This window comes from Urocampus carinirostris, chromosome 3 (assembly GCF_059441175.1).
Source record: "Urocampus carinirostris isolate Australia breed hairy pipefish chromosome 3, RoL_Ucar_1.0, whole genome shotgun sequence".
Classification (NCBI taxonomy): Eukaryota; Metazoa; Chordata; class Actinopteri; order Syngnathiformes; family Syngnathidae; genus Urocampus; species Urocampus carinirostris.
In genome coordinates this window covers 62,815,363-62,842,285 of record NC_142351.1, presented here as the reverse complement: position 1 = coordinate 62,842,285, position 26,923 = coordinate 62,815,363, and the positions used below count along the sequence as shown (strand labels likewise).

At 39.3% G+C, this 26,923-nt stretch overlaps 1 protein-coding gene and 1 non-coding gene across 3 annotated transcripts in view; one reads left to right on the top strand and one right to left on the bottom strand.

The window, feature by feature from the left end:
* Positions 1–26,923, bottom strand: part of LOC148370387 (ERC protein 2-like) — a 204,448-nt gene that overhangs the window by 610 nt on the left and 176,915 nt on the right. The window contains exons 16-17 of one of the 2 annotated variants that reach the window (XM_088332908.1): positions 11,893–12,045; positions 5,842–5,904 (exon numbers count right to left, since the gene is read on the bottom strand). In XM_088332908.1, coding sequence (XP_088189034.1) covers positions 5,878–5,904; positions 11,893–12,045 — 180 coding nt within the window. In that variant the 3' untranslated portion in view covers positions 5,842–5,877. Of the gene's footprint in view, positions 1–5,841; positions 5,905–11,892; positions 12,046–26,923 lie in introns of those variants that run through there. The other variant, XR_015850119.1, reaches the window with a different exon arrangement.
* LOC148370391 (U2 spliceosomal RNA) lies at positions 541–736 on the top strand. The gene has a single exon (XR_015850164.1). It is a non-coding gene; the product is annotated as a U2 spliceosomal RNA (small nuclear RNA).

Below are 26,923 nucleotides of genomic sequence, written 5' to 3'. Positions count from 1 at the left end.
AGACCAGTAGAATATGTGCGCCAAGAAAGACTGCAATCTCTAAGATTTAACATATATTTTCTGTAAAGTTAAGGTACGTTCCAATACTGAGGAAGATGCTCTTGTTGGTGACAGTTATGAGAAGAAAGTTGAAGACGATCTACCGTGGATTTCACATTTACGGGAAGCTTTTTCTTCACAGGTATGTTTGATACATTGTGAGCGTGATCCTACTACTTGGTACCTTTCAAAGGCACGGTTTGGGATGAAAGTTATATCATTATTATTCAAGCTTTGAATACTCTCTCGGTGTACCGTCTTTCTTCGTAAATATGTGTAACCATGTATAATATGTATTTGCAACGGTATATTTTTGTAATGTATTTATTTTAGAGATTTTTTTCTGTAATGTGTTCTACGGACGAATCAAAAATATGGGGCGGAGCAAACGCGAGCTGATGGAAAATGTATATGTATGTATACATTTTTTCCCTTGGATTACTTTCAACGGGACCCCGACTTTACAAGTCTGCATCATACCTTAATTACGGGTATCATTTTCTATTTGTGATGCCAATTGTGGTTCTGAAATTGTGTACTATCTGTGGAACGACCGTGAGATTCTAAAAGTGTAGGCATGACCCTATGTGTAGTATCTGTTTTGATTTTTGCAACCCGGAAATGAAATAAGAGCTTGCTCTGTCCACTCCGCGCATCTACCCGGTATTGCAGTACTTCCGGGAGCGGTGCATTCGCAATGATCGCAGCAAGGCTTTGGGGCTAGGACCTTAGCTCGGCCTTTTGGCTGAGAGTAAGTGTCCCGGGCTAAAATTGTGGCTGTGTCGCAAGCATTACTGCGGGGCGGCCGCGGCTAATACATGGGTGGGGCTTGTGTAAGTACAAAAGCGTCAATTCACTCAAAAAGTGGAGGGTGCGGCTTATAATCAGGTGCGCTCTATAGTCCGGAATTTACGGTAATAAATTCATAAACAGGATTTTATGGGGTTTTTTTTTTTTGAATTATATTCCACAACTTGAAGAAGCTAACATGGTTGGCTAGCATCTTACTACTACGGAAGTCCGAATGACTAATTTGCAACGCTACCTTGTCCCGCAGATGCTTTTAGCACTCAGCGGCCACTTACCACAGAAAGTTAAGCCCTAAATGTGATTGTTGGGTTCCATTATTCAACTGCTTTCTTCTCCAGCCACTACGTCAGCTATTTGGCTTCAGACTATGGCTCGCCCCTATTTTTGTTGTTAGCTTATCCTGCTTCCTCCCTCAGGGTCACTCATCGCCAAGTCCCGTTATTCAGGCATCTGTAACTTTATTTTTCTTTCTATCCTTTTCTAGCCACCCATGTTAACCACTTGACCGCTGGCTATGACTCGCAGATTGCCTCTGATGTTACCCTTAGCTAATAATGCTTAGTCCTTCCGTGTTACTCATCGCAAGTCTTTTTATTCAGGCTTGTGTAGCTTTATTTTGCATAGTTACCTTCTCTGGCAACTCATGTTAGCCACTTGGTTGCTGACTATGGCTTATTTCAAGCCCCTATTTTTTTGTTAGCTGCTCCTGATTTCTTTCTCAGTGTAATTTGCTGCTGAGTTATATAATTCCGGCCTCTATGAATGTATCCACTGTTTCCTTCTCTAGGCACTCATGTTAACCACTTGGCTGCAGGCTATGGCTCAACATTAGCTACTATTGTTATTGTTAGATGCTCATGGTCTCTTGTTGCCAAGTTCTGTTATTCAGTATAACAAGCCTGATGTGTATTGGTTGATTCACCCGGGGCCTTCAGGTTCATTCTACAACAACATTGCCAGCTGTATCCATCCATATACAGTATAGTGTAAATCCGTGCTTCTGGCAAGCCACATACAATAATTACACATTTAATCAGTTTACTTGTGCATTACTGTGCACTTGCAGTTATCATATTTATATCACATATGTCAAAGTCGAGGCCTGAGGGCAGGGTGTGGCCCATGAGAATGTTTTCTATATCCCCTGAGACGGTTGTAATACACTAGGAACCATACACATCATACACCAGTAAACATTGTGATTTTTTTTTTACTCCTCCTTAAATAAAGTGTTAATGTGTAATATGTTTGCACTTTATTGTATTTCAATGCAATTATATATTTTAAAATATATACCAGTTGAGTGAATTATGGAAAAAAAAATATTGTAAATAATTCTTTTGCAAAAATAGCTAACTATACTCTAGTTATGTATCTTAATAAAAAGCGGCTAGCATCCTTGAAGCGGCTTGTAGCTTTGATCTCCTTAATTAAAAACAAAAACAAAAATGTAAATTCAATGCACGTAATACACTTCAAAACGTATCCAATACAGACACATATTTTGTTTTGCAATATATCTTTTAGATATTTAGTAGCTTCAATTAGCTTCACTCGATTATATGCGACATTAGAAATATTGTCAACATTCCATCAGCCGGGCCCTTAACCTTTAGCCAATTTTGATTTGGCCCTCAGTCTATTTGTTTTTGACACCTTTGATAAATATGGTTAATTCTTCCTGGAAATTCAAGAGTTGGTATGGAACTGATAAACTGTGAAATTTGAAGGAATACTGTAATAATGAATGTAAACTATTCTTGGTGGGAGGTGTAGGGTCTATACATTTGGCTATTTGGCTTCCTATTCTGTCATCTCTGTTTGCCCATATTAGGCAGCATGCATTTCTGTCTGGCCAGGTGCCTTTTATTTACCATTCTAGCCACCAAAAAGTGAAGTGCACTCAGACAGCCTGATTCCATTATCCCCTGTCGATTATTACTTCGAGCAGGGGTAGGCATAGGCCACTTTTGTTGGGTGGCTCTTTTTTGCCATCGTTTCAGGCTAAAGTGAACCGCACTTGTGCGGCCGCGATACATTATCCTTAGTCTGTAGTCAGTGCAGCCCTTTGAAACTCCTTGTGATAAAGGGCTAAACAAATAAACAAGAACTAATCCCATATTGCTGCGAGCAGGGTCCATTTTTATCTGGTTCGGAGCTTCTTCTTTTTTTTTTTAACTGTTATTTTCTACCTAAAGTGAAAGCCCTTTTGAGATTGTAATCCATTAACCCCAATCATCTGGTTTTGCTGCTTTGGAGGGAGCAGCAGAAGGCACATATGGACAGAGCCATATAAAAAAACGCTTTATGTATCTTATCTAATCGTAATACATTTGTTAGCATTTAGTAACTTCCATTAGCTTCACTCGATTATATGCGACATTTGAAAAATTGTCAACATTCCATTGACGTGGCCCTCGACATTTTGCCAATTTCGATTTGACCCTCCCTCTATTTTACTTTAACACCTCTGGTAAATGTAGTTCCTTCTTCCTGGAAATTTAAGGGTGGTATGGAAGAGATTACATTCAAAAATCAAAGGAATACTGTAAAAATGAATGTAAACTATTCTTGGTGGGAGGGGCATCTCCATCTTTGGCTATTTGGCTATCTATCCTGTCATCTCTGTTTGCTCATATTAGGCAGAGCTCACTCAGAGACGGGATATGAGGATTAGCTCTAGCCTTATTCCGCTGTAGCTACACATGCCCAAATAGCTCCCATCTGTTTTCTAATAAAGACGGCTAACAGCTGTTAGCCGCACTCGCGTCGCACGCTGCCAGAACAACAACGGAGGATAGATGAACTTTGCTGATATCGCTAGCCGCAACACCACTCTGCGCTAAAGGCTAATGTGCCCGGCTTATGGTATTAGATCAGAAGAATTATCTGATTTTAGATAGCAGGGACACGGATTCTCGGGTTTACCTTCAAGGAATATTTTAAAGGGCAGGCGAAGGACGGGAAAAAAACTTAGGCAGTGCGGTTGTCCTCTCCACACAGCCACCCCTTGCGGCACACATGGAATAGATTAGGACTATAATGTCTATTTGTCGTGCTCGCTAATGCAACGGTGTACAAATACACGACAACCTTGCATGGCTTCACTGAGGAGCTAAGCCTTGAAACGCTGTAAGGCCGAAGTTCATCATGAGTCAGTCACTCCACTTGTGATGGTCCACCAGTGGATTATTGGGGGGAATTAATGACAGAGGAAACGATGACGATACCAAGTTGGTTACTTGCTATGTAAGAGAAAGATCAAGTTCTTCAAACAAGGCTTAATTAGCTAGATTTCACATGTATAATTAGTGTGGTTTAGTTTATTCACACTTATGTTATTTGTATTCTTAGTTACAAAGTAGATCCCATGGTTACACCATCCCTTATTTTAGTATATGTTCATGTTATAAGGTGAAATATGATATTTCTCCGTCCCCTCGTCACGGACTTTGTGGTATTGGTGAGTATGACTGTGCGAGTTACGTGCCTCACATGTCTCTGAGCTGCGGGGCTGTTATTGGTTGAGGTCATTTAAGATGTTAGTCCGCTATTGGTTTGTTTCACGGCTTCATGAAGATGCTCATATGCAATTGGCTTAACTCCTTCCCACAAAGCACAATTTTTTCCTTTTTGTCCGGTTCAGAATCTTAGGTAACAAACCTGAATGTGTTTAGCTATGGATCCCAAGACTTGGAATATTGCCAAAGGGTAAAGCAAGACAATGATAACAATGGATACAACGCTTGGGAAAATAAAGAAACACGAAAACGACAACGCTTTGTTAACCTCATTATGGAATTCGGCTGTAACAAATCGACAATCAGGACAGTTATTGAAAATCAGGAGTTGATTTAAACTATTCACACTATTGGATGTTTAGAAGTATCCATTAACCCCAGTCTGCTATTGCTAAGAGCAAGGGCCAAGATCTGTTTGTTGACCTGTTTACCGCCATACCACTCTGAGAACGCCCAATCTTGGAAAGCTCAACAGGATCACGCCTGGTTAGTCCTTGGATGGGAGACCACTTGTTGATAGGTAATTTGGCGCACGATCTTCTGCGACAGCAATGACTGTACCCCCCACACAGTCTGTGAAAATGAATTTCCCTAACAAAGGAATTGAACTTAAATTGAACAGAGCAAATTTGTGTCATGTTTGGTGGCTTGTTTCCCGTTATTTCCCATAAAATGTTAATAAATAACCGTGCAGCCGTGATCGATTATGAGTATATTGCTGCAAGTGGGGGCCGGCAGAGCGCATATTAAAAGGGGGGTCAACGTGGCAGGTTTTTGTATATTGAGGGGGCTTTTGGTCACCGTTCACCATAAAAAACAAAAGATTAGAGTACTAGGGTGAATAGGCAATATTCCCAAGGCAGTTATTGAAGAATGGCCTAAACTGGTTAAATTGTAAGAGCATCAAATGTTTTTAAACACACATTAGTGCAAAGCTAATTGTACGTAGAGCAGGTCTGAGATAAAACTTCCAAAACTGGAATGAATCTTAATGACTACGCATTCTTTATGCTTTTTTTCAGTCTTAAAGTACATCATGACTGTTCAGTGTTGTTTTGTAATGAACTGCCACACACACGAAAACACAACGTGAGGTAATACGCTAACATCTTTTTACTGGGGGAGGAAAAAAGCAAGCTCGACTTGTCCTTCTCTGGTTTGTGTCACTGTGTCGTTTTTATCACCACTGGACCACAGTACACCCACATTAGGCTGCTTAGTGCATTTACATTAATAGTGCCTATATAATCTTGCAAAGTACTTTTGGAAAAAATATACCTTCACTCTATGGGCAGCTATAAATCCCTGAGTGCACTTTAGAGGACGGAAATTCACGATGATGGGTGTTCCTTTGCTTTTCGGAGTAGGGCAATGCTGTGGTTATTGTGGTCAAATCAACCTTGCTAGCTAGATGACGTTTTTACAGTGCGCTATTGTATACATGAAAAAATTATCAGGGCTAGGTACTCACATTTTTTTTCCCGAATGCTTCACCGATGACGGCAAATCAGGCCCAAATGCCTTCTTCGTCCTCCTGGGTGGAAACATTTTGTTAGTAAACTGTTATGCTTTCATTGCATCATGCATGTTTAAAACACTTGGGTTAGAAATAACCAGGGATATCCGTTTGTGTTATTTTCAATACCTATACTGAAGACTTATTTTTGTGTGTGTTGTTATTGATGTTTACAATGATAATAATGTTATACTGCTACTGTAAACATGTATACGAAAAGTAGAGTTGTAGAATACAATAGAAGTTGACTCCATCAATTGATTGATTATTACTATGTGTGTCAGAAATAACTATGAGTACAAAATAATGTTATGAGCAACAGTTAATGCAGAAAGTGTATATGATTATGACAACGTGTCACTTTGAAACATTATACAAATGGTTCAATAATGAATGGTGCACAAGATAAATGCATAACTAATTTTCATCAATGGACACATTATCTTCGTTGCACACATTTGTATCTATCATTAATCAAAAGAAATACAAATGCTACATTGGGCATATGTAACATTTGACAATTCAGCTGTAAAACCAATAGAACAGACACAAACAAATAATTCATATTCTTCCAAACTTCGTAATATTGTTAAAAAATGGAACACGGCCAAACATTGTACCAAAATGTACAAAAACAACAAAAATTGTGGGCTGCTAATTCATATAATATTTTGAACCAGATTGTTTTTCAAGTGAGTAAACTGCAACATGCAAGCTAAGCCAAGATATATATTTCCATAAAACGTTCAAAACTGGCCCGTTTGCTTTAAATCCCCCTGAACTGTAGTTTATTTGCATCAAATAAACACAATAATGTTGTAATATTGTTCCAAACCTTGTGAAATTCTTAAAAAAAAAAACTTTGAACAAATAATTGGCCATATCAAACGAAAACAAAAAACAGACAAAGAATAATTGTAAGAAATGTATTTAATATTTTGAACCCAATTCTTTTTCTAAAATACGTCACTTCTAAACATTATACAAGTACGCCAAAACTGAAGGTCACACATGCTTTGGCTAAGAAAAAAAAATACCTCTTGTAATAATCATGAAGAATTAGCTACGCTGTTCACTTTAGTAGATCTACAAAATCTATGTTCACAAATTTAAAGTTTGGCCAATTATGAACAAAATAAACTTGGAACAAACACAAAGATTGAAAAAAAAAGTCAAAGCAAAACCGAATTTATGTCCTTTTATTCATCCGTTATTTTGAACCCAATTGTGTAGTGAGAGTTTCTTTTTGAAAACACATATAGTACTCGTAAGCTCACCGGCTTTGTGTGTACAAAGTGCAAGTTAGCCAAGATGCTAAGTATTAGCACGCAGCAACTGGCTTTGACAAGGCCTCTAAATACAACCAGACCTATAAATACTCCTTCTGGCAGGTTAAACACAAACCATCACGAGTGCCATGTGCAATTTCTCACGCATCAGAAGAAAAGCATCTGAAAAAAAACTTTAAGAAAGAACGGGTTGTCCAATTTCAATTTTGATAAACACTTAAAGAATGTTTTCGATTTCCTTTTGCGTCTGGCATGGCTAAATGAGAACAACGTGGACACCAATATGACTGTTGAGCCAACCAGACGCTCGATATCTCGGGAGGATAAACACACTTCCAGCGCATGTCTCCGTCGATTATATTTCACCTGCGCTTTGACAAATCGCAGTGCAATAAGGTTGTTAGTGCACCCACAACTGATTGCACTTAAAGGTAACAATCTCAGATGCAATTTTAAGTTTTAACGTGATGGTGTGTAATGATTCCCAACAAGAGGTTGTTGTCGCTTAAAATGGAGCTGAAGCATATAGAAGAAGACACACTTGTATATTTTCTTGCGTTTGCAAAGGGGGAATTTCAGCTAGTGACAGGATATAATTTCCAGTACTAATCCACACCAGCCCCAACAAATGATTGTACCAGCTAGATACACTTGGAGTGGCTGAATAGAGGCAATAGCTGTAGTTTGTCAGAGCTGATGTAAGTGGCTAACTTAACTTAATTGTGAGATAGAAGTACTAAAAGGCAAATAAAAGATTGCTCTAAGCCATAACATGCAGACAAGTGGTTAACATGAGTGGCTAGAGAATGAACCAGTGGAAAATAAAGTGGAAGAACCCTGAATCATGGAACTCAACGTTCACTTGCGTGACCAGCTCTGGAAGTCAAGTGACACTGAAGAACAAAGCATGAGCAGCTAATAAGAACTTAAAAAGGCCATAGCCTGCAGCCAAGTTGCTAAATAAGGAAGGAAACTATGGAAATAATAGTGGAAAATGCCTGAATCACAAAACTGGCCAGCGTACACTTGCATTAACAGCTGTGGATAACGAGTGACACTGAAAGACAAATAAGGAGCAAGTAACAACAACAATAGTGGCGAGCTAGAGCTTGGAGAGAGGTGGTTAACATGAGTGGCAAGAGAAGAAAACAGTGGAAGTTAAAATGGAAGAACCCTGAATCATGGAACTCAACGTTCACTTGCGTGACCAGCTGCGGAAGGCAAGTGACACTGAAGAACGAAGCATGAGCAACTAATAATAACAAAAGAAGGCCAGATCCTGCAGCCAAGTGGCTAAATGAGAAGACCTTGGGGTGAAAGAGCAGATAGATGGGGGACCACGTGCTGATTGGCTGACCTTTGTCAAGTAGACATGTTGTTTTTAAAGTGTGAGGAAGTCCAAAACGGTAACAAGTTAGCTAAATATTGATTGAGTTGCACACTGTCCCACATCTTTTCTTAACTCGGTGCACTGAGAAAAAAACCCACAAAAGTATTCTGTTCATACATTTTCTTACTTATATATATATATATACATATATATATATATATATATATATATATATATATACAGTGGAACCTCGGTTCTCGACCATAATCCGTTCCAGAACCCTGTTCAAAAACCGATTTGTTCAATCACCGAAATCATTTTTTCCCATTAAAAGTAATGTAAAATCGTTTTAATCCATTCCAACACCCTGAATGTTTACCACGAACGTAAACATGAAGCTAACCCAGGCTAATCATACGTTCGCGTTAGCGTAATCTTCCGTACGAAAGATTACGCTAACATGAACGTGTAAAAATAAAAAAATCAGGTCATTTACACGTCATTTAGCACCCGGGTCTCCACAACAAGTGGTGAGCGGTTAAAGGATAAAGAAAAGATTTATAAATAGGATTTCTTACCTTTGTGGTGGTCTGCAGAAGCCATGCTCTATTCCCTCGAAAGAAGGGAAACTTGCACATCTTCTTCATATTTTGCTATTATTTCTTTCTTAAATGCAATAGTAGTACACACTACTCTTCTTTTTTCACCTGTAGCAACTTTGCTGCTTACACCGACCTTCTTCCGAGGCATAATTAGGGGTTAAAACACTCCGTTCACCGATATTAAAAACAAAAGCAAAAAGAAGTGCACGCTCACGTGACAACAGTTCTTCACGAGGGGTGGGGGCAATCTACACCCGTACGCCGCTCAGCATCGCCACTATCATACCGGCGTTCGAAACTCCGATTTTTTGAACGAAAAGCAAAGCAAGAATTTCTCGAAATTTTTGGTCGAGAACCAATTTGTTCGAACTGAGAGGCGTTCGAAAACCGAGGTTCCACTGTATATACATATACATAAATAACTTTTTTTTCATACTGTTTCCTTTTCCAGCCGCACATGTTAGCCACTTGGATGCAGGGTAAGTCTTGCCATTAGTCACTATTGTTATTGGTAGCTACTCCTGCTTCGTATTTCAGTGCTAAAGGTCACCAAGTCCCGTTAGTAAGACATCTAGAGCTTTATTTTTCGTGTTTCCTTCTCTAGCGATTTATGTTAGCGACTTGGCTGCAGACTATGGCTCGCAGCTAGCCACTATTGTAATAATTAGCTGTTCCTGCTTTGTCCTTTTGTATCACTTGCCACAGCAAGTGAACGTGACTGAGTTCCATGATTCAGGCATCTACAACTTTATTCCCACTATTTGCTCTTTAAGGCACTCATGTAAGCCACTTGGCCACTAAGCGCTATTAATAATAATAATAATAATTTCCTTTGTATTGTCATTCTTTGTAACAATGTACACAGAACGAAATGTCGATACACCTGACCCGTTGTAGCGAGCCGATGCAGCCGCAGCCAACAGAGGGCGCCGCCATTTTACTAATGTTATAAGTCTTAGGTATGACTCGGCCGAGGCGCGAACCAGCGACCTCCCAGTCTCAAAGCGGGCGCCCTACCATCTAGGCTACTGAGCTGGTATTGTTATTGTTAGCAAAGTTATTTGATTCAGGGTCCCCAAACTTGACAAATTCTGCCCTGCTCTTGTAATATTTTTCTGGCCTTTTAAGTGCCGTATTTTCCGGACTACAAGTTGCAGTTTTTTTTACATAGTTTGGCCACATCTGTGACTTATATTTCAGATTCAGATTTACTTTATTGTCATTCGTGTATACGTGTATACAGAACGAAATGTCAATACATCTGAACCCTGTAAGACTTATCTGTGAAATTATTGACAAATTATTACTGGGTTATGGGTTATTCTCACAATAAACTGCAAGAGAGCGCTCTAGGCCCGTGTTGATCATTTTAACCTGGTCCTAAGAAAATGAGACTTATTTCCTTCTTAATTGTGCATTTATGGGCTGGTGCGACTTGTACTCCAGAGCAACTTATAGTCCGGAAAATATGCTAGCTTCTCCCGCTAGCAGCTAATGTTAACCACTTAAACAAGGTCTGACTAACCCTAGCTATTGGTTCTTTTCAGAGGCTCCGAGTGTATAACACAGGGTCTGTCTTTTATTGTCACTCACAAAGGTTAACAGCAGTTTTCCTGACCTGTCACTAGCCGTAGTTCCTCTTTACTAATGCAAGAAAATATAGAAGTAGGCTTTCGATTTTTGGTGTCCTATGGGCTTCCATAGTGTGCACAAGTTTAATCTCCATTCTAAGCTACACTGTCCCTTTAAATATTCAGTAACTTTAACCTCTCTGCAGGTCTTGAAGAAAAGTTACTTTATATACAGTAAATGTGCATTTATCTCTGGCCTTGTTTTTTATTAACCTGGAAAGGGTGAAAGGAGCGATTAGTTGACATTTGTCGGTAAAAAAAAAAACTGATTTCATATAGCTAGCTCAAATGTGTCATGTTGTAAGTGGTTGTCACATGACTTTTGTGTCAATTAAACCTGAACTGGGGACCCTACTGTTGGCCGACCGATTATTTAGGATCAGATGCAGCAGAGCATCTCTTTCACTTCACACCCCGCAACTAGGGGGCGTAACCACCGAAGCAGGAAGAATAATGTTAAGACTGGAGCTCTGTTATCTCGTCCCGACATGCCTGTGATTCATGACGGCTGATAATTTTGTGATTTTAAAAAGTTTGTGGTGAAAAAACGTGTTTGGGATAAAGAGATAGCAGAAAAAGTGTAGTTAACTTGTTTTAGAGGAGCATGTTCAGGGGGACACTGATATATTAGCTCTTATAATAAAACATAAAATAAATTCATCCATCAAACATTTGTGTTAGTGATTGAGAGAGAGCAGAAAAAGCATGCTTAAGAGGAAGGCTGACTGATTAACTGTTACCATAACATTAGTTTGTCAATCTGGCTCTAGAACAGGGGTGCCTATACTTTTCGATTTGCCAACTCAGTTGAAATTTCAATGCACTTTTTGTTCTTAGTTTGTTTGTTCTTTTAGGTCATGTTGGTTGTATTGATGTTTTTTAAGTTTATTACCTGTTAAGTTTTTTTAAAAGAATAGTCATGTTAGTTGTGTTGAAATTTAATGTCTGTAAAATGTTCCAGAAAACTAATTAAGTTCTATTTGAATTTTTAACTAATATTCTTTCTTTTGAATAACTCACATTTTCTAATGGCATTTTTTAAGCTTTCACAGCAAATTATTAATTTGTTCCAAAAACTAGCTCCAAATATATGTTATTGGCCTCCTCTTAAAGCTAATAATCGGTATCGGCCCTGATCCTCTCTCTGTACCAACCTGGTCCATCGGGGATCTGTGGTTGGCAGGTGGTGGTGCTCTCGGGAGGCTTCTGTGATGCGTATTAGGAGAGTGAAGTGACAGGTTTGCATGATGAAGGTGGAATCCGTCCTCCTCGTAGTTATCCGACATCATCTTCATCCTGCTCTGGGTCTGAAAAAAACAACCCAGAAACCAACATCAGTTGTTTGCGGTAGAACATGTCAAACGGCGTCAGAGATGTTTAAAGCAGCATTGATGACGCCACAGTAAACCTCCGGGATAAGTCGACATCAGTAAATCTGCCTTACGACATTGTGATTTTACAATGTGGAATAAGATGGTTTTTCAGCCCTTCTTAACGGCATTTTGCCCACAAAATGACACCAACAGCAAATTGTTTTGCATGGCCAACAACTAACGCAATTGGAAATTTGAACACATATGACGAATCAGGCCTCTAGGAGCCTGCCTTTTAATGGTCGATGTCATATAAGATGCTGCCCTGCTATTGGTTTGCGTCACACATCATGAAAATGCTGTTGTTCTATTGGCTGCACATTTGTGTGGTTGAGAATCTCTATTCGATCCTTGCTTGTTACTGTGATATTGTAGTTTTTGTACCAAATTTATTAGCTCTGGGTCCTAAGACCTGCATTGATGCGAAAGGGAAAAGCAAGAAGTTGATAAACACATAAAAAATATCTTGAGAAAATGAAGAAAGGAAAACAATAGCAAAAGAAGAAAGTGAGCATCAGAAAAAAAAAGTATATATATATATATATATATATATATATATATATATATATATATATATATATATATATATATATATATATATATATATATATATATATATATATAAAATTCCGTAACTCAACCCTGTTGATTCACATTAGCACCAAGTACTTTGCAGGTTATCGCTATTGCTCTTTTTGTTCAGTTTAGAAGCTCTTGTACTACATAAAGATTTTGGCAGTCAGCGATACAAAACTGTATTTTTTTTTGTCCTTTATTTATTCGCTTTTGGACCCAAGGCTTGCAGTACTGCTGAAAGGAAAAGGCTAAACATGAAAAACTTGGAAACAAAGCTTGTGATTATCAAAAAAATACGGAGAAGGCACACATTGTTACCCTCTCGATAGAATATGGCAATAACCAATCGATGATTGGGACAATTATTAAAACTAAGGAGGTGATCACTTCATGGAAATATTCTTAGGGCATAGCAATTCTCGAAAGTGATAGTTTTAATTTAAATCCATTGTCTTCTACCCCCCTCTGCTTCCACCTGTTACTTCACTGGACCAGCTCAATTCACATTATGCCAAAGTTAAATCATTTTTTTCTTATTTATGATATCATTTAATCATATATGTGGTATTTTCTGTTTACTATTTAGTTTTTTGGATTGTTTTTCCTGTTGTACCGGGGGCTCGAAACTAATTAGCATAGGTTTCTATCTCCCGCCATACACAATTTAGCCTTAGGATCACCACCTCGGAATTGATTAACGTCGTACCCCGAGGGTCTACGATACTTGAAAGTTGATACATTGCATAAACAGGACTGTCTGATGGAAACATCATCACTCTGTCAAATATTATCCATTTCACAGAGTAGCACTTAAAAAAGATATGATAAATGACATTAGAAATGTGTGTTAAGTTTGAGGGACGCCCGAGGCCACAGACGTTCTCACGTAGTTTGAATTCCTCAGACTTTGAATGAAGCTTAGATTTTCTGACGATCCAACAATCCATTATTTAGATAAAATAAAACATTGTTAATTTTCGGCAAAGAAAATGCTAGATTTTAAAGTAAATTATATTGTTTTGTTATTTATTTCTTTTCAAAAAACGTTGCTCGATTTTAGAGTATAAGAAGGCATTGGTAGTTTTGTGGTTGTTTAGAGGACACTAGATATTAGAGTGGATAAGATATTGCTAGTTTTTGGGCAAAGACAATGCTATATTTTAGAAGAGACTAGATTTTAAAATGGATTAAGACGCTAGAGTTTGCAGTCTGCTACAGTGCTCGTTATTGGCAGCGAAGATGCTAGATTTTAGAGTACAAGAAAATGTTGATAGTTTTTGGTAAAGACAATGCTAGATTTTGGAGAACAAGATGCAATAATTTAGAGTACAGAAATGCAGTGTTAGTTTTTAACAGAAAACAAGCAATATTTTAGAGTAAAATATATTGGTACTTTTTGGGTAAAATTGACCATAGATTTTAGAGGAGGAGAAGAAGCTAAAGTTTACAGTAAAAGGAAACAGTGCCAGTTTTTGACAAAGACAACACTAGAATTTAGAGTAGAAGTAGATGCAAAAGTTTACAGTAGAAGAGCGGCGGTTTTTGGCAGAGAAGACGCGAGCAAAAAAGACATTGTTGTTTGTTTTGGCAAAGACAATGCTATATTTTAGAGTAGAAGAAGATGCTAGGGTTCAGAGTCGAATAGATTGCTAGTTTTTGACAGAAAATACGTTAAGACTTAAGGGGAAAACACAATGCCCAATTTTTTTTTCAAAGAGCAGATGCTAGATTTTCGTTTACAAGAAGATATTGCTAGTTTTGGAGAGAAAAAAAAGGAAGATGAGGACATCGCTAAATGTTGGCAAAGTAGAAGCAATGCTTTAACGTATTGGAGAGTAGACAAATACAGTTTTCACAGAAGAAGATAATCAATTATAGAGTAGGAGACATTGCTAGTTTTTGGCAAGCAAGACCTTAGATTTTAGAGTAGAAAAATACTTTAGAGTTTAGGGTAGAAGTAGATGCTGGATTTTAGAGTGGATTAAGACAATGCTAGTGTTCAACTAAGAAGAAGCTATATTTTAGAGTAAAAAACATTGGTACTTTGTAGCAGAGAATAATCTAAATTTTAGAGTAATAGAAGACATTGCTAATTTTTGGCAAAGAAGAAGCTAGATTTTACAGTATTCTACAGTAGAATAATATTCTGCTGATTTTTGCAATTTTTGCAGTTTTGGCAGCCTGCCTTGACGGGCATTAGGTTAGACAGTTCATGAAGAAACTGACATATTGACACATCGAGTGTTTCACGTTTAGATGTCTACACTGAAACCACTTCAGACCTGCTGGAGTATTTGCGTCAAGCCTGGAAACGATTCAAGAGAAGGTGCGGCATTTGTGGGAATAACATGAAGAGGACCACAGGCCACAGATACGTGGTCCAAACAGCCCAAAGGCAAAAGCGCTGAGATAAGCAACCGGTGGCTAATGACTGAGGAAATGAGGTGGGCGGGGTCACTGGGAAGGATGTGGCTCCTATTCAAGAGTTTAGTCATTCAAACGGAGAAGGTATCTTAAGATAAAGAAAGAAGTCCGAGATCATGGTCAATGGACAGAAGGTTAGAAAAACGATAACTCTTTCGTTCAGAGGCGAAGACATTGCTAGTATTTGCTGAAGAAGACCCGAGATTTAAGAGTAGAAGACAACAATAGATTTTAAGTTGGAAGACAAGAAGGTGATATATTTTAGAGAAGAATAAATCATTTGGCGTGAGAAGACATTGATGATTATTCACTATGGAGATACTAGCTCAGGGTTGGGCAAACTAAAAAAGGATGTGCGGCCGGTCAGGCTTTTTCATCTGGCTTGCCAAACAAAAATGGTCAAACTATAATAACAATATATAAGATGGTAAAGAAAGTGCTACTAATAAAATGAAATGTTTGTCCTCCCACAAAATACTACAAAAAGAAATACTAGAAAATTACGATAAAATGTTGTGCTTAAAAGCAGGAACATAAATAATTGTTTTTTTTCATCCCCCCCAAAAATACTGTATGATTTCTACAAATATACTAATACACTAATACTATAATACAAACATAGTACTACAGACATATTATAACAGAGATACTGATCATATACAACTACACTAATGTTACATAAATTCAAAATAAATAGTACAAAAATACAACTATGGAAATTCTACAAAAATACAACAAAAATACCACTACAGTAATACAGACGCTCCTCTACTAACGACCATTCGACTTACGATAAACGGTAATTACGAACATTTTTTTCGGGATGCCTCAACATTTCCGGACATTGCTCTCAGTTAGATTTTGTGTTGTGCACACTTTTTTCCGAGTACACGGCAATCCTGTAGTGCTTCTTTCCGCTGCTACTGGCATGTGGTGGCGCTGTGTGAGGTCACGCAGCATCCACCCGGAAGAAAGAAAACCAGTTTTCTCTTCCTAGTTCGTGTGTAAACATTTTATACGGTGTCTCCAGCGCGCTAAAAACTTTGACATTTTGATTGTTTAATATCCTGTGCATCCATTCAATATGGTTGGTTCTAAGTGTAAAGAAGAGGCGAGCCGTTTCATTTGAAATGAAAGTGGAATATGGAGGCCTCTTGAAGGAGGACCTCTTGAAGCGCAACTCCCAAAAGTAAGTTAAACCTCACTTTATTTATGTTTATAGAGCATATTATTTCATGAAATGTTTATCTTTTAGTACAAAACAATACAGGTTACTTATACAAGCCTTAAAAATACTTATATATAAACCTTAAACAAACGAAATATAGCACTGAAGAAACTTACGAACAAATTCAACTTATGAACGATTGTCCGTAATCTAGTTTGTAAGTAGGGCAGCGTCCGTACTATAACACAACAATACTACAAGACGAATATTACAATGGAAATACTACAAAATTTCTTCTACAGAAATATTATGACAGAAATACAACAAAACTACTAAGTACTACGGTATTACTACAAAAATAGTATGGATATAATACAAAATTCTACTATGGAAATACTACCAAAAAAATACTATATATATATAAAACTATACAAATACTACTATGAAAATACTAAAAAAATACTATTGCAGAAATACTCGAAAAATGCTATGATGGAAATACTACATAATACTCCAGTATAATACTACAAAAATAATGAAAACCAAATATCAAATTTAGTGCTCGAAACAGCGACCTAATACATTACTTTTCTTTTTGAGTTTTTGATGAAATTCGTCCATTCAAAAACAAATACAGAGACATATAACATGGGGGGGGGTCTCGAACGGGGTGACTCTAAAGGACAGCTAAGGTGCCTGGGGACCTATTCTGAAAATAGCTTACCAGTGCTGCGTCATTGTGATTTTCTAGTAAAATGATTTTTGTAGAGGTTAACTGAGTCTATTTAACCCCACTTCAAATAATTTACCTGGTAGTAACATAGTAACAACACAGTAATAACATAATAAGTTGTTATTTTAGAAATTCATAGAGGAAAAGCTATATTGGCAGAGGAAAAGCTATATTTCAAAGTAGAAGAATACATTGCTAATTTTTGAAGACAGTAGATTCTAAATGAGAAGTTTAGAGATTTTAGAATTGAGGAGGACACTCTATTTAAATGCAGAGGAAGTCATTGCTAGTTTTTGAAGAAGACTTTAGATTTTAGCGTAGAAGAAAACATTGCTAGTGTTTGAAGAAGACGCTAGATTTTGGAGTAAAAAAACACAGATCTTTTTTCCCAAAGAAGACAGTTATAGTATTTGGCATGGGAATAAGCTACATTTTAGAATAAGAAATTACTAATTATTGGCGAAGAAGACGTTATATTTTAAAGTCGAAGAGGACGCTAAATTTTAGTGTAGAGGAAGTCATTGCTAGTTTTTGACGCCAGATTTTAGCATAGAAAATACATCGCCAGTCTCTCATGCAGAAAAACATGTAGATGTACATGGAAAAGCAACTAGCATGACACACTCGACAAACGACAGGTCTTGAAAACTTCTCTGTGCTTGTTTCTTCAATCGAGTGTGTCTATAGGCGTGCGCCTCTCTCGCATGTAAGCATTCCATTCAGACATTACACATTTTTCCCAGTAGGGCCGATTAAAACGCTTCAAACAAACCGATTGTATTACATCGGTTGGGGGCGCACATCGGAAAACACAAGATCCATCTTTCCACAGCGGATTTAGTGAGGGTGGATGTTAAGTTTCTCGGAGCTGAAAGGAGAACTTGAGTACCAACGTATCCTTACTGCACTTCAGAATCAATTATGACCGACTTTCCAGAAGTAGTCTAAACATTTCGCTTTCGGGAGTTAGCTCGAGTTAGCGTGAGCCTCTCCACTTCAGAGCAAAGCTGATCATCGACACACATATACAACAGTTAAAGAAGCGGTCAGACGATCTGGTTCACAAGATCTCTTACTTCTTTAGTCCTGTAATTCCTTGGAATTTCCTGGCCACTTTCCTTCTACCAGTGAGTAGTAACGAGACCATGTATTTGCCAATACCTTCAAATATATGAGTATTGTTTATTCAACCAACAAAAAATAAAACATAACAATCTCGATATTGAGTACACGCACAGGTTACTGAGACTCTAGCTTTTGATATTTTCAGTATTGTGATTCATATAATAGTTTAGATATAATCTGCAAAATTCAAACCTTGCGGTGTTTGTTCGTAGAACTGTGCAAGATAAGTACCTTAAGGTCTCTAAGAATCCTGTCTGCTATTGGTCAAATAAAATGCTGGCCCGGAATTGATTGCAGTCACCGTGTCTTGAAAATGCCAATATGCTTTTGGTTGAATTACCTCTCATGATACCTTTCCATCAATTCAGTTCAGAAACGTGAGTGCTTCGCAGAAAAGTTAGTGCGATCCAATACTGTATTTTATGTACTGTAGCTACAAGATTTGCAATGATGCGATAAGTAGAAGAAAAAACATAATAATTATGGAAACAAAGCTTGCAATTGTGAAGAAATACAAAGAAGGCACAGGTGCACCCTCGTGAAGACTATGGATTAAACCGAATGACAATCAGGGTAATTATTAAAACGAGAAGGTGACTAATGCAGCAAAAACACTAATAAGCGTTGATGCCTTTTCATATTCGCCATCACTTCCTCCTCTGCATCAACCCTCTACTCCACTGTACATTATCTAGTTACACGGGTGTCGCGTAGTGATGACGTCACATCGCGCTGTCCCGGCGCTGAGCGAAGGCGACGCATCACGTCGAGCTCTCATAATTTTCTTCATTTTATCGCTTTTCTTTATCTCTACAACCTACTCTATCGTGCAATATTCTAGAGAGGAACTACCGCTACTACGCCCTGTGGATATTACGCCTTTTAACCCCCCACTTTTATCGGATATTGACAATTTTAATGCTGAAATTAGGAACGAGAGAAGAGGTGGATTATTGGTGAAAGCCAGAAGGATAAATGGACGTACTCCTATTCCTAGCATAGTGCTTGCTAACGTTCAGAGGCTTTATAACAAAACTGAGAGTTGTTTATGAGGATACATACCCAGAAAGATTTCCATGATTGTAACGTTCTTTGTTTTTCTGAAACTTGGCTAAAACCATCACATCATGATTCCTTAGTCCAGCCGCCGGGATTTACGATTTTCCACCAGGATCGGGACACAGATATCACAGGTAAATCCCGAGGAGGCGGAGTGTGTTTTTTGGTGAACGACAGCTGGTGTACGGATGTTTAGATTATATCCAGTAGATGTTCTGCTGATTTGGAATACGTGACCATTAAATGCGGGCTTTTCTATCTTCCTCGTGATTTCTCATCAGTGACCCTCACCGCAGTATAGATCCACCCCAGGGCCGACGTCGATGTCGCACTAAAAGGATTAGCAAGCGCTATATCCAAGTACGAAAACAAGGATCCCAACACCCTACCCATTGTATTAGGTTATTTCAACCAGGCCAATCTTCGTTCCGTACTACCAAACTATGAACAACAAGTCACATGCCCAACCCGTGGCGACAAGATCCTCGAACAGTGTTATTTTACAGTGAAGCAGGCGTACACATCGGTCAAGTCTGGGGAATTCCGATCACTCCACGGTACTACTCATACCTGCCTACAAATAACAGCTCAAGCAAGTTCCACCTACCAAATGTACCCATCTTACCCGGTCACCAGCTGGTGTGGATAAACTGCGTGGATGCTTGGAGTGCACGGACTGGGAAGAACTCAAACACGGGAATGACCTCAACGAGCACACAGACACGGTGTCGGATTACATACATTTCTGCCAGGAGCTCTGTCTACCTACTACGTCCAAAACTCAGTACTCCAATTCAAAACCATGGTTCAACAAGTCCATCCGGAAATTGATCGTTGCCAAGGACGCCGCCTATAGACACAAGGACTCGGACCCCGACGCTTACCGCCAAGCGAAATCAGCGTTGACAAAGGGTGTTAAGGCCGCCAAACGTTCATTCCGCGATAGGGTAGAGGTACAATTCGACACTCAGGACTCCAGAGCTCTATGGTCAAACTTGAAGCTCATAACTCAGTACAAAGGACCAAAGAAGACTATTGGTAATGTGGACGCTACTCTACCCGATCAGCTCAATGACTTTTATGCCCGATTTGACAAGGACAATAGTAGTACTCGAGTGCCAGCCCCGGTGACCGAGGACGACAATCCTTTGATCATCAGTGAAGAAGAGGTAAGACGTGGTTTCGGGAGGTTGAAAGAGAAGAAATCACCAGCACCAACTCTCACCCCGCCTTCTCAAAGAGTGTGCTTCTCAACTTGCCCCTGTCTTTACTGGTATTTTCAATTGGTCTTTGAGTTCTGCTACTGTACCCTCGTGTTGGAAGCGCACTACAATTGTACCGGTCCCGAAGAAGAACAATGTCTCATGTTTGAACGATTAGAGACCCATAGCACTCACGTCCGTGATCATGAAAACTTTCGAGAAGATCGTAGTGAAATTCATGAAGTCCTTTCTACCATCAAACCTAGATCCGTGCCAATTCGCGTATCGTGCTAATAGAAGTGTAGATGATCCCATTTCAATTTGTATTCATGAGATTCCAAGTCATCTTGAGCATAGGAATTCATACGTTAGGGTTTTATTCATAGATTTAAGTTCGGCTTTCAACACTATCATTCCTTCTAAACTGCATTTTAAACTTCATGACCTCAATTTTCCCGTTTTACTATCAAATTGGATTTTAGATTTCCTTCTCAATAGAGAACAGTCCGTTCGCATTGGTGAGAAAGATTCATGTTCTATTGTCCTCAACACTGGTATGCCTCAGGGCTGTCCATTGTCTCCAACTTTGTTTTCCCTATTCACACATGATTGTCAACCCAATTCTGAGCATTGACTATTCGCTAAATTTGCAGACGACACCACGGTTACTGGCTTTATTTCAAATGGAGACGAAACTGAATACCGAGCAGAAATTGATTTACTTTCCACCTGGTGTCACGAGAGTAATCTGTTATTGAATGTATGTAAAACTACAGGGAGTGCAGAATTATTAGGCAAGTTGTATTTTTGAGGATTAATTTTATTATTGAACAACAACCATGTTCTTAATGAACCCAAAAGTCTCATTAATATCAAAGCTGAATATTTTGGAAGTTGGAGTGGGGCTTTTTTAGTTTTAGCTATTTTAGGAGGATATCTGTGTGTGCAGGTGACTATTACTGTGCATAATTATTAGGCAACTTAACAAAAAACAAATGTATACCCATTTCAATTATTTATTTTCATCAGGGAAACCAATATAACAGCTCAACATTCACAAATATACATTTCTGACATTCAAAAACAAAACAAAAACAAATCAGTGACCAATATAGCCACCTTTCTTTGCAAGGACACTCAAAAGCCTGCCATCCAGGGATTCTGTCAGTGCTTTGATCTGTTCACGATCAACATTGCGTGCAGCAGCAACCACAGCCTCCCAGACACTGTTCAGAGAGGTGTACTGTTTTCACTCCTTGTAAATCTCACATTTGATGAGGGACCACAGGTTCTCTATGGGGTTCAGATCAGGTGAACAAGGAGGCCATGTCATTAGTTTTTCTTATTTTAGACCCTTTCTTGCCAGCCACGCTGTGGAGTACTTGGATGCGTGTGATGGAGCGTTGTCCTGCATGAAAATCATGTTTTTCTTGAAGGATGCGGACTTCTTCCTCTACCACTGCTTGAAGAAGGTGTCTTCCAGAAACTGGCAGTAGGACTGGGAGTTGAGCTTGAGTCCATCCTCAACCCGAAAAGGCCCCACAAGCTCATCTTTGATGATACCAGCCCATACCAGTACCCCACCTCCACCTTGCTGGCGTCTGAGGCGGACTGGAGCTCTCTGCCCTTTACCGATCCAGCCACGGGCCCATCCATCTGGCCCATCAAGACTCACTCTCATTTCATCAGTCCATAAAACCTTAGAAAAATCCGTCTTGAGATTTTTCTTGGCCCAGTCTTGACGTTTCAGCTTGTGTGTCTTGTTCAGTGGTGGTCGTTTTTCAGCCTTTCTTACCTTGGCCATGTCTCTGAGTATTGCACACCTTGTGCTTTTGGGCACTCCAGTGATGTTGCAGCTCTGAAATATGGCAAAACTGGTGGCAAGTGGCATCTTGGCAGCTGTACGCTTGACTTTTCTCAGTTCACGGGCAGTTATTTTGCGCCTTGGTTTTTCTACACGCTTCTTGCGACCCTGTTGACTATTTTGAATGTAACGCTTGATTGTTCGATGATCACGCTTCAGAAGCTTGGCAATTTTAAGAGTGCTGCATCCCTCTGCAAGATATCTCACTATTTTTGACTTTTCAGAGCCTGTCAAGTCCCTCCTCTGACCCATTTTGCCAAAGGAAAGGAAGTTGCCTAATAATTATGCACACCTGATATAGGGTGTTGATGTCATTAGACCACACCCCTTCTCATTACAGAGATGCACATCACCTGATATGCTTAATTGGTAGTAGGCTTTCGAGCCTATACAGCTTGGAGTAAGACAACATGCATAAAGAGGATGATGTGGTCAAAATACTCATTTGCCTAATAATTCTGCACTCCCTGTAAGGAGATGATAATAGATTTCCGTACTAAGCCTCCCCCGCATGTGCCACTGTCAATTAATGGTAGTGAGGTGGAACTGGTCCATTCATTCAAGTTTCTGGGTACTTACTTGTCAGCTGACCTCACATGGACTGTCAATGCTACTGATATTCCAAAGTCAGCCAGACAAAGGCTCTACTTCCTTCGTCAACTCAAATCATTCGGAGTCCGTCAATCCATTCTAGTCAATTTTTATTGTGCTATCATTGAATCTGTTTTAACTAGGTCAATCACAGTTTGGTTTGGTCGCGTCAATCAGAAAGAATTGTCAAAGATGGAATCAGTAGTGAGGACGGCAGAGGAAATAATAGGTACTGGCCTTCCGTCCCTGCAAAGTATCTACATTGATCGAACTAGAAAACGGACACTAAAAATTATAGACGATCCCACTCACCCTGCTCGCGGGTACTTTGATTACCTGGCGTCAGGTCGCCGTCTTCACTCCATTGCGAGCAAGACTTCACGTCTTAAAGTGTTTTTACCCTTCGGCTATCCGTATGTTCAACGGGAATTGATTTAGGTTATTATGTATAGTATTATTATGCCAACGGCGTTCCTCCGACCTATTCTACTCTAGTCTTGTTATTTACATATTCTTTCTTTTTAAACTATTCTATATAATTACCTTGTATTATAGACTACAATATATTTTTTACTCTATTCTTTTTATTCTTTTAAATCTATTATTTTATCATTATTGAGTGTTCGCGTGTCAAATGATTTCTTGTATATATCATGTTTATGGTTTATACTGGCTGAATAAATAAATACAATACAGCGGCAGTAGCTCAGGAGGTAGAGCGATCGTCTTAGGATTAAGGGATCCCAGTTGGAATCCTGGCTTGTCCGTGTTACATGTCGAAGTGTCCTTGGGTAAGACACTGAACCCCCAATACCCCCAATATGCAGGTTAGCGCCTTACATGGCTGCACAGATCACGGCCGCTATTGGGAAATGTGAAGCACAATGTAAAGCGCTTTGGGAAGTCATTGACTTGAAAAGCGCTATATAAATGCAGATCATTTCATTTCATTTCAATACCAACTCATGTCACGTCAGACCAAAGGTAAAAAAAAAAATGTCTTTTTTTTTTTACGTACATTTAAAAAATTTTATGATGTTATTTTATTGTATGCATATATATTACACATACAAGTAGTCTGGAACACATTAACTAATTAGCATAGGTTTATACCCTCAACAGTACAACAATTTCCTTTTACAATGCCAACCTCAGGATGGATTTGTGTCATATTCCTGGGTCGACTGCACAAGTCTCAAAATGGTCCATGAGATCTGATTTGGGGCACAAGCGTCTTTAAAATTGATTAAAAAGATTTACAGTTCTAATCATTTTTCGCGACACTCCATTATACTGTACATTACCAACCTATGACTGTAACCTTGAAAACATGACAAATAAAACGGGGATAAACAGATAAATAGATTTCCCTGAAACTGTTTTAGCGCAGTGCCTGGGAACAGTTTACGAGGCAGATACCAACGTTTTAGGTTGGTATGCTTTTACCGCTACATCTTTCCCGGAAAACAACTTCCATTCAATTCATGACACAGGCAAAACCCCCACTGCAGGATCATTATTGCTAGTTTTTGCCAGCCATGTGATCTGATGAGGACCTATAAAGTGCATGCCTGGTCTGGTGCTGGGTTGATCTCACATACCGGCTGCATCAAATTTTCAGCACCGGTATTTTTTCTGTTGAAAATGGCCAAGAGTGCATTTTCAATTTTGACTGAAGGAAGAAAATAAAAGCAAAACCTACGAAGAAATGACATTGAGATGAATTCACGTCTAAAGTGAGGTGAGCTATGGGAAGCTAACTTTTATTTGGGGCGGAGTTTGTGCATGACTTTTTTTCCTTATTCTTTATCCAAAAATGTGAGCTCCACCAAATATTTACAAGACATAATCTCAAAAGTTCATGTCTTACTCTGCTTCTATTTCTGCTTCTATCAGCTGCCAGCCAAAGTTTGGCTAATGTTTACGAGTCTACATTACAAGGCTAACTATCGCCAATGGAGCGGTTTTTGGCGTTAAGACGACTTTTGTGTGCAACATTCAGTGTGATCGTCCCCAAAGTCAAGTGCCAGGGGCTAAGCTATGTCCAGTGAGAATTTAATTTATTTTTACTATTATTGTTTGACTTTTATCTTAGTGCTCTGTTTGTTCCATTACACTGCGCCTACTACCGCACCATCATAATCAATGCCCTACTGCTCCTCTTTTCTAGTCGCTATTCACCGTCCTGTTTAGTAAGCCACAGAATAAGTCTCATCCCATCTCATCAGCTGCACCGCTTATCCTCAGTAGGGTCGCGGGGGTGCTGGAGCCTGTCTCAGCAATCATCGGGCAGTGGGCAGGGGACACAGGGACAATCGCAGGGCACACAGGGACAGACAACTCGCTCGCTCATTCACACCTAGGGACAATTTTGACCGGCCAATCCACCTGAAATGCATGTCTTTGGAATGTGGGAGGAAACCGGAGTGCCCGGAGGAAACCCACGCAAGCACGGCGAGAACATACAAACTCCGCACAGTAAGTCCGGTAGCTGGATTTGAACCCACACAGGAGGTTCCCAAGACCTTAGAACTGTGCCGCACACGCGCTAACCACTGCGCCGCCGTGCTGCCCCCAGAATAAGTACAAAAAGGGAAAAAAACAAAAACAAAAAAGCTGATAGAGAGGTTTTTTAAGTATACCAGCCTCTTTACTCGAAGTACAATGAACTAGAGAGTGTTATCTGCATTCTAGAACTCTCAACAATTAAACTTCTTCTTCACCGCTATGTGGTCTGACTGGATTTAAAAAGGAAATCACTTAAATGCCTTTCTTGTTTTTTTCTTATATATTAATTAACAAAAAACGTACAGTGAGCATTTAGTATTTCACTTTAATAGGCCTGTCAGTTATTCATAGTGTAGTTGTTTTAGCAGGTAAGTGAAAAATAAGTGTAATCCCTCGTATATTACTGTTACTGGGAACCTTCTGGTTTTTAAACATGCATTCTGCCAGCCCCCGCTCACAGCAATGGGCTTCTAGGACTGACAAAAATGCACTCTGCCGGTACCCGTGGAATATTATCAACACAAAGGCCGTTGAGTACAAAGAGCAAACGTAGCGAAGGATTACAGTATTATTTTTTGTGGTTGTTTTTGACCAAGCTTTTCATATTTTCGGTACCGAATTTTCATTTTAGTGCATTGGCAGTAGTGATGTCTCATATCTGTCATTAAAGACATCAGACAGGACGTTATGCCTATAACTCGCCGTGAGTCAAACACAGGTCTGCATTACGTGAACATAATTGCAAAAACAGGGCTGCCGTATAAACTTAAGCCGTTGTTTGCCTTCAGCCTCAACGCGGAACCGCAAACGAAGCTCGGTCCGTCATGTGATGACGGAGCGCAAAAATGCAGTCAGAGGCAGAGGAGCCCATTCTGTTTACAAGAAATTATTAACCTCCGTCTGTTCCCAGTTTAGGAGTACAAAGTTTGCCCGTGAGCCTGCATCGCCGGCCAGGCCCGGCGACCTCCAGCAGGTTTGAATTTGCCGTTCCACTTTGATTTACAAAACTTGATTTGTGACCACAAGGCCTTGCTTCACATTGCCCTGAAAAAAAGCTTGGCTTACAGGTTTACACTGATCCCTCGTTTATCGCTGTTAATGGTGACCAGAACCTTTGCATTCTGAGAAAATCCAAACAGCCTGCTAGCAAATTTTAGCATGTGCTCTGCTGACCCCAGATGGCAGTAATAGTGGACCACAGATAATTGATCATGACAGCACGGGTAAAGAATGTAAAAACAACGCAAATTTCATGTCTTGGCCGCTGTTCTTTGCAATAATGGACTTGGGACAATGGATCTCGGCCAAAACGTGCAGTTTATTTCAGGCGGGCCACCATGACACACTTCCGACAAGAGTGACTTCTGTCAGTACCCACATGCACTAATATGAGACAGGGCATGAGGGATCACGGTTGAAATGGTGCTATTTAATGTAGGCAAAATAAGATGAAAATAGGGCCGCCTGCTTGACAAATTTTCTCTTTCGGCCCACACTCTTAGCAATAGTCATCTGGGGTTGAAGGATCGTGGCTGAAACCATTCATTTCATCTGAGGTTTGC